General features: G+C 30.5%; 1 protein-coding gene and 1 pseudogene across 1 annotated transcript; both read left to right on the top strand.

Moving 5' to 3' along the window:
* The first annotated feature begins 6,048 nt into the window (after positions 1 to 6,048).
* On the top strand, positions 6,049 to 7,867 carry LOC120163575 (annotated as a pseudogene).
* A 4,397-nt stretch (positions 7,868 to 12,264) lies between these two features.
* LOC120163560 (tubulin beta-7 chain-like) lies at positions 12,265 to 13,575 on the top strand. Its single transcript, XM_039173468.1, has 3 exons — positions 12,265 to 12,292; positions 12,548 to 12,823; positions 13,286 to 13,575. The coding sequence occupies exons 1-3, from the start codon at positions 12,265 to 12,267 to the stop codon at positions 13,573 to 13,575; spliced, it is 594 nt and encodes a 197-aa protein (XP_039029399.1).
* Positions 13,576 to 14,322: the final 747 nt, after the last annotated feature.

Consider the following 14,322-nt stretch of genomic DNA (forward strand, 5'->3'; position numbering starts at 1 on the left):
TAGAATCGGAAGGACAACAAAAATTACAGCGTTAAAAGAGAGATTTACACTACAAATCAGCATTATCAAACCCAAATGGAACTTTAAAAAAATAAATTTTCATATAATTTAAATAATTATTTTATATTTTCTATTAATTATTTAATTTCTTATCTTTTTAAAAAAAATCACGCCCTTTACATTTTATATATCTTTTTAAAATTTCATATTAGAGACGGAGCCAAAACTTAATCTTAACATATACCGAATCTTTTTAACAACTTTATTTGAGAGTTTTCGAGTGGAATTTATGAAATTCAAAGAATTAAGTTGAATTGTTTAAATTTTTGTTCATATTTATTTGTAATTATTTATAATATTATGATAAAAATTGATTTCAATTTATAGAATTTCTTTAACCATATAAGATAAGCATATATTTTTTTTGTATTCTTTTTTCATATTGTAATGTTATTTAATAAAAAAATATAATCTATAATTACAAAATATATTTATAATATTATTTTTCAAAGAAGACATTTTAAGGGTAAATTATTAATGAGTACGAAGGAGGCAATGAATCAATAAGAAGAAAGAATTTATAAAAAAAAATTACACTCAAAATATAAAATTGAATAAAATGAAAATTTAAGGGACTATATAAAATAATAATAAATTTATTGTTAAAAATAGGAATTGAAGTTACATATGTATTTTATGGGGATATATATGAGTACTCGGTTTAAATTAGGTAAAAAATATCAGTCTTTTTAAAACCGGACCGGACCTTAAATTGATGAAGGTACTGGTTCACTGGTTTACTAGTTCAACCGGGTTGAATCGGATTATATAAAATAATATTTTTTAAAAAAATTTACATAATATTCAAAGCAATATTAATATATACATCACTACATAAAAACATCTAAAGAGCATAGAAGAGCAAAAATATGAGAACAAAACAATTTCACATGGCTAAGAAACATAGAAGAGCATCTCAAAAGTCTAAAGAGTAAAAATAGGAGAACAAAACAATCCCACATGGCTAAGAAACATAAAAGAGCATGCCAACTGACTTCTATAAATAATATAGGTAATTTGACATTCAAAATCATAGAGTCTTTTGGTGAGCACAGAGTGAACTATTATTTTGCTTCAATTGAGATCGAGTTTCAGGCTTCAATCGAGCTTCTAATTTTTTTTGAGTTCGAGTCTTTTCAAGTTCAATTTTCAATATTATATTTCGAGTTCGAGTTGAGCTTGATAATTTTTAGCTCGTGGGTTTTTGAGTCGAGTTGAGCTTACTTTTAAAGTTTTCGAGTCGAGCTCAGCAATACTCGAGTTCGACTCGGCTCATTTAACAAACGATGTTGTTTGGTTTGATTTATTTTAAAAGAAAAAAATAGAACCGATGGTTCACACCAGTTTTACCGGTTTTCAGCTTGTTCACACCGGTTTTATTGGTTCTCAGCCTGTTCATTGCAAAACTGATTTTGGAAGTTAATCGGACCGGATAGGCCACTGGTTCACGGTTCAACCGGTTGAACCGACCGGTCTGGTTTTGATAACCATGAAAAATATAGACTTACAATGAAAGAGGAATTGGAAAAATGAAGAAATCACACAAAGTTGAGATATCAAATTGAAAATAAAAAATTGTAATCAAAAAGAGAAATTAAAGATATATAAATATTCTAAAATGATTTAAGAGCATATGTTTTAAATTTGATAAGAAAAACTTAAATAAGTGAGAAATTTTATGAATAAAGAAATCAAAAACCAAAATAAAAATATTGTCAAATTACTTAAGCTTAAATGTATCATTACCCTCTAAACTATATACTTCGTATTGAACTGTCCCTAAAATATTTTTAAAAACACTTTGCCCCTTAAAGTTATATTGTTACCTCATTTATCTTAAATTGTTTACTCCCTTAAAAAAGACTAAGGATAAATTATATATTTAGCCACTTAACTATTCTTGCGGTTTCGTTTTGATCACCAATTTTTTTCTCTTTCAAAATCATCACTAAGCGTACCTGGATTCTTTACAAGTTTCCGACTTTGTTGTATCTTTTTCTTCAAAGCAAATCCATGCCTCCATGTCCGTCCTAAGCTTTCATCGATTATGATTTCACCTCCTAAATTTCAACCCAAAATATTGTCTCAAGAATCGAAGACTAGGGATGGATTCATCAACACGATCCCAACCAGAAAAAAGATTTACGAGACACCATTATTTCAAGCAAGCTCATTTGTTTCAATGACTAACTTACACTTAGAGGCGGTAGCTGATTGAGTGGAGATGATAAAAACGTCGAAGAACAACGTGATAACTAGAACACCCTTCTCCTTTAACTCAATCAAAAAGGTCATTCTCATTGCAACAACCATGCCGGTGTTACTGTTGCAACTGGCGGCGGTGACGGTGCTGAATTTTCTCTTTTGGGTTGAAGTTGGCATCCACTGTTATGTTCTTATCAGCCACTGAGATGTTGGTGCTGAACAAGATTCAACCCTCACAGCTTGTTTAAGTAGCTTCTTCATTTAAAGCCTGAAATCTAGCTTTGGAAACTTATCTAAAACGTGAACTGAAGTCCATTACCGATGCAAAAGAAAACAACAAGAAATTCAACATCGGGCCGTGGTAGATAGCTGGAGTAGCAGTGAGGAGATTGACGTTAAGTCCACTGAATTCAACCCATGGCAGGATGAACATTTGGCTTCTAACTAAAATCTTACTTTTACATTTGCCTTTGCTATGCTTTTTACACTGGTTTTGTATTGTGGTTAGTGTCATTTATAGAAAATTATATAGGTATTTATTCAAGTATGTTTTATTTACAATTCTCAGAAATTATTTAATTAGTTTTTTATCCATGATTTTCGAGAAAATTCTTTGTATTTTTATCCTCAAATCAAATTATACAATATTATTTGGCATCATGTGATTTAAAAAAAATGATAATCTTGATTATATGATGTGAAAAATGTGTAGTGCATGTATCCAATTTAAATAACAAAATTTGTATGATAATATGTTTAATATTTCACTATTCTTTGTACTTTAGTTTAATTCTTAGTTATTTTTTGTATTATTATTTTGTTCTCAATTGTTTTCTGTATTGTCACACTATATATTGGGGTTGGTATATCTAGAGTGACCAAACTGATTTTTGACTTAACACCGGTCGTCATTTTTATCTTCTTCAGTCCCAAAAAATATGAGACAAAATCAAAGCTCTGCAACTCCACGATTAGCAATGAGTCGAGCGAGAACTGGCATAGACGAGGACGAAACTAATGAAGAAGACAATGTGGTGATGATTATGAAAAAGAAAAATACTTTAGTGATGATCTTGAAAAAAATAATTGGATGAACAAAATAGAAATGCATGAATAGTATAGTGACTAAATGTGTAATTTATTCTTATATTTTTTAAATTTAAGTGGTAAAACATCTCCAAAAATTACTTTAGGAACAACTCGATATTGTTGGTAATGCTCAAAGGGTTTAACAACGTGTAATCTCGCATTGTGTAATTTATCCTATAAATGCAAATGTTGACAAGCTTTTGGAAATCATCCCAAGTAATATTTTTTGTTTTACAAAAATCTTTTCGACTTCTAAATATTTTGAAAACTTTTCATTATTTTTCTTTCGGTGCTAAGAGAATAGTAATCCTACCGTTTGTCCATTTCTATTTTTGGGTGTCAGCTCCTCTCTTATTCGATTTTATTATTATTCAGTTAGCACTAACATTTTCGTTTTACAAAATTTAATTTTCAGTAGATACAAATGACATACTTTAGGAGACAATGATGCAGTTAGGCCAATTACTTAATTAAATTTTCAAATTTCAGTTGACTTAAACTTTTCAAATATAAATTGAATTTGAACAATTCAACTTAAATAACTTTTCATTTAAGGACTAAATATACATAATGTTTTAAGAATATGCCCATCTTATTTTCTCCTGTCCCTTTGATAAACATAAAACATTAAAATAAACACATTTAAATTAAAGAGTAACACAATTTTGAATTAATGTATCTCTTAGCTGCTGATTTTGACTTGGATTGCAGTTTGATTCTTGATTCTTTTGCAAATTGGTCCCTGAAGTTAATTTTAATTCATAATTTGCCTCCTAAATTTTTTAAGATAAATTCATCGTTAACTAAATATTTGGATTTATATTAAATTAAATTTTAAAATACAAAGTGAAACTGTAAATACAAAGCCAAAGTCAAGGGTGAGGTTGCAACAAAAAATTAGGAGCCAAATTGTAAATCAAAGTAAAAAACAAGACCAAAAGATTAACGGAGTAATTTTTTTTAAAATCAATTAACGCCAAATCTAAAATACTGGTCAAATTACGTTTTAGGTTTCTTTATTATGCTTAATTTAAAATCATATCAATATTTAAAATAGGGTAAACTATACGGGTAACCACCTAACTATAGCCCTTTTTCATTTTGACCACTATTTTTAAATTCTTGTCAATCAACCACCCAACTATTTAAATGCATTAAATTAGACCACTTTCCGTTAACAGTTAACAACGGTGGTGATGTGGCAGTTAAAATAATTTGTCTAATTACATATTTAGTCTTTATCATTTATATATTTCATCAATTTGATCATAATTTTAGATTAATTTAATATATTAATCCCCTAATCATATGACGACATGTGTCATGAGACAATTGGAAGACTTTTTTATATTTAATTTAAATTTTTTTCCCAACCAGATGATGACACGTGTCATATGAGGAACGGAAAATAAAAGGAGGAAAGAAAGAAGTTGCTGCTAGGGGAATCAATCCTAGGTCAATATGAGGGGTAAAACACACTTCAACCATTGCACCAACACCCACATTAGTTATAAACTTACAACATTTGCTATTTATGTTATATTATAAGTAATGCCAGAAAATGAAAATAAAAGTAATAATAATGTCTCAAGCCTAAGTTTATTAGGAATATAAAAACATCTAAATCATTAAAGAAAATATAATTTTTAAATTATAATTGAATACATTTTATATATATTTAAATTTGTAATCAATATAATATTTAAAATAAATTAAATTAATATTTTTAAACTAAAATAAGTTCAATATAATATTTTTTAAATATATTTTTTCAGTAGAGAAAGTGGAGGAAAAATATATTAAATTTAGTTTAAAAATATTAAACTTAGTTTTATTTTAAATATTATATTGGTCTATTTTAGTTTAAAAATATTAAATTTATTTTTAAACTAAATTCAATATATTTTTATCTCCACTTTCTCTACAGGAAAAATATATTAAAAATATTATATTGAACTCATTTTAGTTTAAAAATATTAAATTTATTTATTTTAAATATTATATTGATTACAATTTTAGATATATATATATATATATGTATTCAATTATAATTTAAAAATTAAATTTTCTTTAATGATTTATATATTTTTATATTCCTAATAAACTTAGGCTTGAGTTCTTTTATTATCACTTTTATTTCCATTTTCTGGCATTACTTATAATATAACATAAATAGCAAATGTTGTAAGTTTATAACAAATGTGGGTGTTGGTGCAGTGGTTGCAGCGTGTTTTACCCCTTCTATTGACCCAGGTTTGATACCCCCAGCAGCTGCTTAATTCTTTCTTGTTTATTTTCCTTTCCTCATATGGTGGTTGGAGAAAAATATATAGTCAAATGATTGGGGATTAATTTATTGAATTAATATAAAATTATGACTAAATTAATAAAATATATAAATAATAGGACTAAATGTGTAATTATATAAATTATTGTAACTGTGACATCAGCACAACCATTAATGTTAACGGCAAGTAGCCTGATTGAATACATTTAAAAGTTGAGTGGTCTGACTGATAAGAATTCAAAAATGATTGTCAAAATGAGAAGGGGCTATAGTTAGGTGGTTACTCATATAGTTTACCCTTAAAATATTAATTACCTAGAAGGATTAAGAAACTCTTGAATAAATGAAATGACCGACAGATTTTTTATTGCGATTATAAACCACACAGCCCAAATAAAGAAATAAAAGGAAACCAACTTCTTGAAGAAACAGATTAAATGGGTGATTCAGAGATTCTTAGTTAAAGAATCTGGGTTTCTCTCATTTTGGGTACCAGGTTCATCTTCATTATTCTTTTTCTCCGTCGATTTGATTTGTTCTAGTTATACCATTAATTGTTTCTTTTTAGCATTTTATCCGACTTTTAATTCATGGGTCTTTATGTTTGTTGCTTCCATATTTGTTTAATTTGAGAATTTGGGATTATGGGTTATGCTTAGTTTGACTTGAAGGGTATGTTAGAGGTAGTTGCTTGATTATCAAATTGGGATTTCATTGATTTTTTCCCCTTGACAACTACTTTCTGCAGCTTTTTTTCTCTATTGCTTGTTCGTTTGACTTCAATCTTTGGTGTTTTGGACGTAATTTCGGTGCGAATTCGAGGAAAGTTGAAATTTCTTTTCGGTTCTTTATAAAGAATCACCTGTTGAATAGTTTCGTTGGTGTTTTGCTTGATTTGTTAGAAGGATCGGATTTAATAAGGGGGAAATTGTCAAGGTTTTGGTGGAATATGGCAGTGCTTGAGTCGATTGCGAGAACTTCTCTTCTTGGCCATAGTCCTTTGCATGGTACAATTTCTGTGAGGGGCATTTCCTGCAAACAGAAATCTAGCAATTATGGACTCCGAGTTACGGAACTTACTGGTAGAAGAATTGTTTTGCCACCCGTACCGAGGTTGAAACCAATACTTTTGTTAATTCGGGGGTAGAGGCTCGTGCGATAGAGCTGACGAAGGAGGTACACGCATATAGAGAGGAGAAAAGATCTAGGAATTGGAAGGATGAAATCGACACTGCCGGAATAGGTCAAAAACCTGAGTTGTGGCCACCAGAAAATAGAGCTGATAAGCCCTCCTTGCATAATCCCCGGCTTCGTCAAGAAAGGATGAGTTGTGGTTGGTTAGCTGCTATTTTTGACTTGGAAGGAGTTATAATTAAAGATAACCCTGAGCTCGAGAAGGAAGCCTGGTTGACTCTTGCTGAAGAAGAAGGCCGATCCCCTATCCCGGCCTTTATGCTGAGAAGACTAGAAGGGACAAAGAACGAGCAAGCCATTTCTGAAATTCTTTGTTGGTCTAGAGATCCCGCATCGGTGAAAAGAATGGCTGCAAGGAAGGAAGAAATTTACCAATCATTACACGGCGGGGTGTATAGATTTTGTGACGGATCTAGTGAGTTTGTGGATGTCCTGATGCATTACAATATTCCGATGGCTTTGGTCTCTACTCGACCGAGGAAAACACTGGAGGCTGCAATCAGAATGATCGGCATCGAAGGGTGCTTCAGTGCCATCGTGGCAGCAGAGGATGTCTTCGTGGAAAACCTGATCCAGAGATGTTTATATATGCTGCACAGCTTCTCGAGTTCATCGCTGAGCGGTGCATTGTATTTGGGAACTCTAATCAGACCATCGAGGCGGCCCATGACGTTAGGATGAAGTGCGTGGCTGTTGCCAATAAGCATCGTGTGTACGAGCTTAGGGCTGCAGACTTGGTGGTAAGACGTCTAGACGAGCTCTCAATTGTCGATCTAAAGAACCTCGCCGATATAGAGTCACCCGAATTCGGATCAGGAGAGCCGGAGACGAAGATGGAGGAGGAAGATTATGAACCACCCACCACAACAGCAATTGATGATAGTATTTTCTAGTAACCCCTTAAAAAAATTGTAAACTTTTTCGATGTCCATATGATTCTTCATGATAATTGTTCCAGTGTATAGCAAAAAAAGAAAAAAAGGTGGTAGTCTGCATTGGACAAACCCCAAGACCAAGATTACCATACATGTATCACATACTATCAAACTTCTAATGGCTACTTCCATCTCATTCTTCCTACTTCCTTTATGTTTTTGAATCTGATATTTTGCTTGCAAATGCCCAATTTCTCCATTACCAAAATTTGTTTGCCATATTTTTTTTTTGCTTATTTTTCTTTAACCAAAAACCATAAATCTCAAACAATTGTAAGTTAACTTGCAGGGTAGATATAGAATTTTATTTAGGTATGAAGTACGAACTTAAAAAATTATAAATGACGATAACAGATTAATAAGAGAAAGTAAGGATGAAAATAGATTAACAATAGAAAATTAAAAAAATTATATCTAAAGATATTATATGATAATTTAAAAATTCAAAAAAGATATTTGTCTTAATTAAATTCTAAAGGAAGAAAATAGATCATGAATAAAACAATATAAAAATTATTTATGATTATGATAATCTAAAAAAAAATATGACCGATGTATTCAAATAAAATCATATTTATCCATAGTTGTATTCAAATTGGTTGATTTTTTATTTATTTCTGAATTAGTTGATTTTTTATTAAGTAATAAATTATATATTTATGTCAGAAAATATGAATATTTGGGAAAGAGTGGCCGATGTCACCCTATTATCACCAGAAGCTAAGCAACCGAGTGGTTTCGTCACGTGACCCAGAAACGTGCACGCATTACATTTGACATCCAAAAGGCCAAAGCTACCCAACACGTTAAAACAATAGTAAAAAGGGTAAAGTATACAAATAATCCATCGGTTATAATATATTATTTTATTAAGTCTATCTATTATTAAAAGTTATAGAATAGTCATTCGACTAAGATTGTTACTTTATTGAGTCCATAGACTATTAAAAGTTACAAACTAATCTTCTAACTATACATTATGTTCCAAACTCATCATTTTTTTGTTAAAAATTGACAGTATTATGAGTTGAACGTTAATATACTAACCGTGATATGAAAAATTTGATCTCAGAATCTCAAGCGACTATCATATCTAGTTATCATGTTAACGTCCAATTTAGACAACTGCCATTTTTTAACGGAAAAGGACGAGTCTGAAACATAATTAATAGTCGGGTCGCCATTTTGTAATTTTTAATAGTCTAAGGGCTTAAAAGAGCAACATTATATAATTGAAGAAACATTTTGTAACTTTTAATAGTTGAGGAACTTAATAAAGCAATATCTTATAATCGGGTATCATTTGTGTACTTTACCTTAATAATAATAACAAAACTTTTTTTTATAAAAAAGTGTAACAATTGTTACCATATAGAAAATAATAGTATTTACTCTTAAAAATTCTTAAAATCAATTCACATACTTTGTATTATTATAATATCTATGGAATTAAATTATATTTTGAAATAATAAAGAAAACATGGTATTAAATTAATTTAATATGTCAAACGTCCCTCTATCGTTTCAAAATTTAAATTAGTCTTGTATAAAGATGATTATCAAGCGAGTCGATCGCGAGTTGGGCAGTGCTTGACTCGTGCTCGTTAGAAAAATTTGTTGCTCGACTCGACTTGCTGCTCGTTAAGCTTGTTAAAATGATTATATGGTATGAATTATTCAAAGTATTTTATATGGTATTCAGTAGATGGTTATGGATGATTTCGAGTATGAACTGCTCAATGCACTGACTTTTGATAAATGATATTTGGACATGTGAAATCGTATTTATGAATATGTTGAAAAAACAAATGAATATGGTTTTATTACTAGCCCATTGTATGTGAATTGTACATACAATTGGCATGTCATGAGATGAAGTGATTATATGATATGATATGGTATCCGTTGAATACATTATACGAGGTATATTCATGTACATTACATGTGACACAGTTGGTGCAAGTTATATGAGACACTTTGAGGGTATATTATTGATGAGGTAGTGTTACTACATATTGCGCATACTCTTTTGACTAACTTCATTCTCATCTATAGTATATTGGGCTATGCTTATATGAAATTAAAAAAGTGCAAGTTATATGATCTAAATAAGTGAAAGATACAAATTATTTGATTTAGATGAAAGCAAATAGTTTATTATATATGATGATTTTTGGCATGATATGCCTTTTATGTGACAAAGTGCCTATACATGTCATATGATTTGAAAGAAAGTTAAAGTTTTTCTGAGTACACTGACTTGACATTATATGCCTTATATATGTGTGAAAGAATGATTTTATAGGTTACAATTACACTTTAAAGAAAAAGGTTTGAAATGTCAGTTTTATATGTTTATACGTTTTTATCCGATTATTTTATTATTTTGGATATTTATAATCCTTTCATGTTTTAAAATACTTTACTTTGGTTTATATGCCCCACTAAGGGTAAACTTAAAGGTTTGTATATTCATGATTTTAAAATATTTTACGCATAGATGTCTGTTTTGAAAATCGGACTGGATCGATCGGTTCAATCGAGAATTGTTGTCTAATTCGGTTCAATTTAAACTGGTTGAACTGCTATTAGTGAACCGGCCAGAACCGCTGAATCGTTCGAACCGGACCGGCTGAAAACCGGAAAAAACCAAAAATTTTGTTTTTAAAAAAAAAATTAAACCAAACGTCGTTTGTTAAACGAGCCAAGTCAAATTCGAGTATTGCTAAGCTCGACTCGAACTTGAAAACTTTAAAAGTAAGCTTAACTCCACTCAAACTCACAAGTTAAAAATTATCAAGTTCAACTCGAGCTCGAAATATAATATTGAAACTTGAACTCAAAAAGGCTTGAACTAAAAAAAAATTAGAAGCTCAATTGAAGCCTAAAATTTGAGCTTGATTGAAGTGAAAGAATAGTTCACTCAATGCTCACCAAAAGGCTCCATGATTTTGAATGCCAAATTACCTTTATTATTTATAGAAGTTAGTTGTGATGCTCTTCTATGTTTCTTAGCAATGTGAAATTGTTTTGTTCTCATATTTTTACTCTTTAGACTTTTGGGATGCTCTTCTATGTTTCTTAGCCATGTGGGATTTTTTTTTAAAAAAATTAAACCAAACAATATCATTTTGTTATGATTTTTTTAGCCCCAAATTTATTTTTTTAATTATAGTTATATAATTATATTTATTATTTAATATGTTTTACCTTAAATATTATGTTGTAGTTAATTTGAATCATTTTGTTTCACTTGATTTTATAGTTTTTAATTTATATATGTTATGACTTGCTTTGAATATGACTTGTGATATAAAAAATTATTTTTTATTAAATATTTTTGGTATTTTTATTTAATTTTTTAAATAATTATGACGTCGTCCGGTTCTTCCGACCGATCGGACCGGTTGAACCAGTGAACCGGTAGCATGGCCAGTTCGCTAACCGGTCCGATTCTGAAAACCATGGCGTAGATAAAGAAAATGATACAGTTGCGAAGTGAGGAACATATCGAGCATCACATTTGTGGAATCATATCGACATACAATATCAGTAAGACATAATTTGACGTTATTTTGACTTGTTTAGTTGCATGTATATTGTAAATGTTCTAGTTGGTCTGATAGAATAATTATAAAAAGGTTTGTAATATTAAATTAATATTGCTTTAAATATGATTAGTATTAGATATAATTAGTAGTATGGATGAATAGTATTTTAATAAATTATGTTTTAAAAGCTAATTGGATTATTTTAAATTTGGCAGTTTTTAGACAATCTTATTTATGATATTAAACAATATTGAACTGCCTAGTTGCTATCTAAATCTAATTTTAAATTAGAAGTCAAAATATTATGTTTTGATTTTATAAGATTAAAGGGTTTTGTGCTAAATGTCAAATTTAAAAATTTTAAAGAAACAAAAATTTTACTAGATTTCAAATAGTAGGTGATTGATGTGACATCTCTGACTCATATACTGGGACCATCAAAGATGTTATAAATCATAAGTTATTCGAATTTGATTCGATTAAAATTTGATAAATACTTAATTCAAATAGACTTGAACTTGAATTCGACTCAAGTTCTTAGCAGGCCAGAATTAGTTACTGATATCTAATTCGTAAAGGTTGCGAACAACTTGAAAAAATTAATATATTAAAATTTTAATTTTTAAAATTAAATTATTTATAATATTAACATTTATATGTTGTTTTTAAAATACATTAAAAGGTTTTAATGTACTTAAGATTCTTGTTTGAGTTCGAACAAAACTTGAATTCGAGTTTCAATTGAGCTAAGTCTGAAATTGTTTCGAGTTCAAGTTTTTTCGAACTCAAATCAAACTTTAACATTTTTATTTCGAATTCAAGTCGAAGTTAACAATTTTAAACTCACAAACTTTTGATTCGAGTTGAATGAAATTCAATTTTAAACTTTTCAAGTCGAATCAAATTAATAATATTCGATCTGGACTAGTAACCCTAAATTGGAATGAAGTTAGAGCATTGGGTTCTAGCAAGTAAGGAATGTTTGATTGTGACGTGAGGGGCCAGCCAGAGTGGTTTTATTTGATAAGAGACACCTTAGATCTCTCATCACTCCAATCATTCATTCTTTAATTTCCATCCCCTCTAATTCCTCTCACAGTTTTTCTTAAAAAAAACAAATCTTAACACACCTAATTTGATCTTTAAATCAAATAGAAAAGTCTTTTAATGATTTTTAGGGTACAAACTTTTCAAATCAAGTTGTTTGTTCATCTTCGGATTTTCAGTTCTTCGCTTTGTATTACCTGGAGAGAAAAATGAGGGAAATTCTGCACGTTCAAGCTGGTCAATGTGGGAAATCGGTGGCAAGTTTTGGGAAGTTGAATGCCATGAACATGGCATTGATGCCAAAGGAAACTACGTCGGAACTTGTCGTGTTCAGCAAGAAAGGTTTAATGTTTACTTCAACGAAGCCAGTGGCCGCCGCTATGTACCCAGAGCTGTCTTGATGACCTTGAGCCAGGCACTATGGACAGCTTGCGTACCGGTCCCTACGGACAACTGTTTTGATCCGATAACTTCGTATTCGGATAAAACGGGGCTGGGAACAACTGGGCCAAGGGCCATTACACCGAAGGAGCCGAATTAATCGATTCCGTCCTATACGTTGTCCGTAAAGAAGCCGAGAACTGCGATTGTCTACAAACAGTGGCGCAACCACGTATTAGTGAGGGTGGTCACGTCCCCATCCTGAAATCGGCACCCACCTTGAAATTTTTCTTGCCCATATTAAAATATGAGTTTTATTCAATTAGTAACTTATTTTGCAGATGATGTTCACCTTAAAATTTTATTTGTAATCATCCCATTTAAAATTTTATGTTGTTAATTTATGTGTATCCACCCTAAAAAATATTTTTGGATCCACCACGGCCTACAAGGTAGTATTCTATCGACAGGCTGTTTAAATGTTAAAATTGTTGCATGTCTCTGATTAAGATAGTTCTTTGTCATTGTACAATTAGGCTTTCAGATTTGCCATTCACTGGGAGGTGGATCAGGGATGGGGACACTGTTTACATCGAAGATGAGGGAAGAGTATCCAGATCGGATGATGCTCACTTCCTCTGCGTTTCCGTCACCCAAAGTGTCCCATATGGTGGTTGACCCCTACAATGCGACCCCGTCGGTGCACCGGCTTGTGGTGAGGGCATGGTCCTCGACAATGAAGCTCTATATGATATCTGCTTTAGAACTCTCAAGCTCAAATCCCAGCTGTAAGCTCTCTGTGATTCGGTTTTTCATATATTCATAGGAGTTGACATTCGATCGAGTCGAGTTTAATTTTAGTCACTTATATATACTCACACAAAAGCAATATGTCAGTTCTGTTCAAACCCTATATAATCGACCAATCCCATACTTCAACTGTCAAATCAACCAGGTCATAACCGAATCCACTTTAATAACAGTTGATTCGTTATTTAAGTTGGTTAAACCATTCTTTTCTCTTATTCCTTAGTTTCGGCTTTGTTCAAGTTTTACACCATCGTTTTAGGGGTGATTATATGTTGGATCAGATCGAATTTCAACCTACTCGACTTTAATTTGAAAATTAATTCTCTCCACCAGCAGTCGACCCAAGTTTAGGAAAACTTCATTCAACTTCAATTCAACCCGAATTTTTAACTTAAAATCTGCACTCAATCCAATCCAATTATTTATATATAATGAGCTAATTGAAAAAAGTAATCTAGAGGGGTGCTATTGTAAATCTCTAAATATACAATGGATAATTATATTATTATCTCATGTTGAATCAAGTTTTTTTCACTTAAATACTATTGAAAAAAGACGATTAAATTTAGTCTCGAAAGTCGTTGAATCCATGTCAAATACACATTCCTAATCATTTCCACTAAAAGTATTTTTTTAACTTTCTTGTGGTAATTTTTTTCAAATTAACTTTTTTATTTAAAATTTATTATGAGGATTTGAGAAAATCTATTTAAATTTTTTTTAATCAAACAATTTTAAATATATATCTTATAAAAATTAATTA

This window comes from Hibiscus syriacus, unplaced genomic scaffold (genome assembly GCF_006381635.1).
Source record: "Hibiscus syriacus cultivar Baekdansim isolate YM2019G1 unplaced genomic scaffold, ASM638163v2 tig00111463_pilon, whole genome shotgun sequence".
In the NCBI taxonomy this organism is placed as follows: domain Eukaryota; kingdom Viridiplantae; phylum Streptophyta; class Magnoliopsida; order Malvales; family Malvaceae; genus Hibiscus; species Hibiscus syriacus.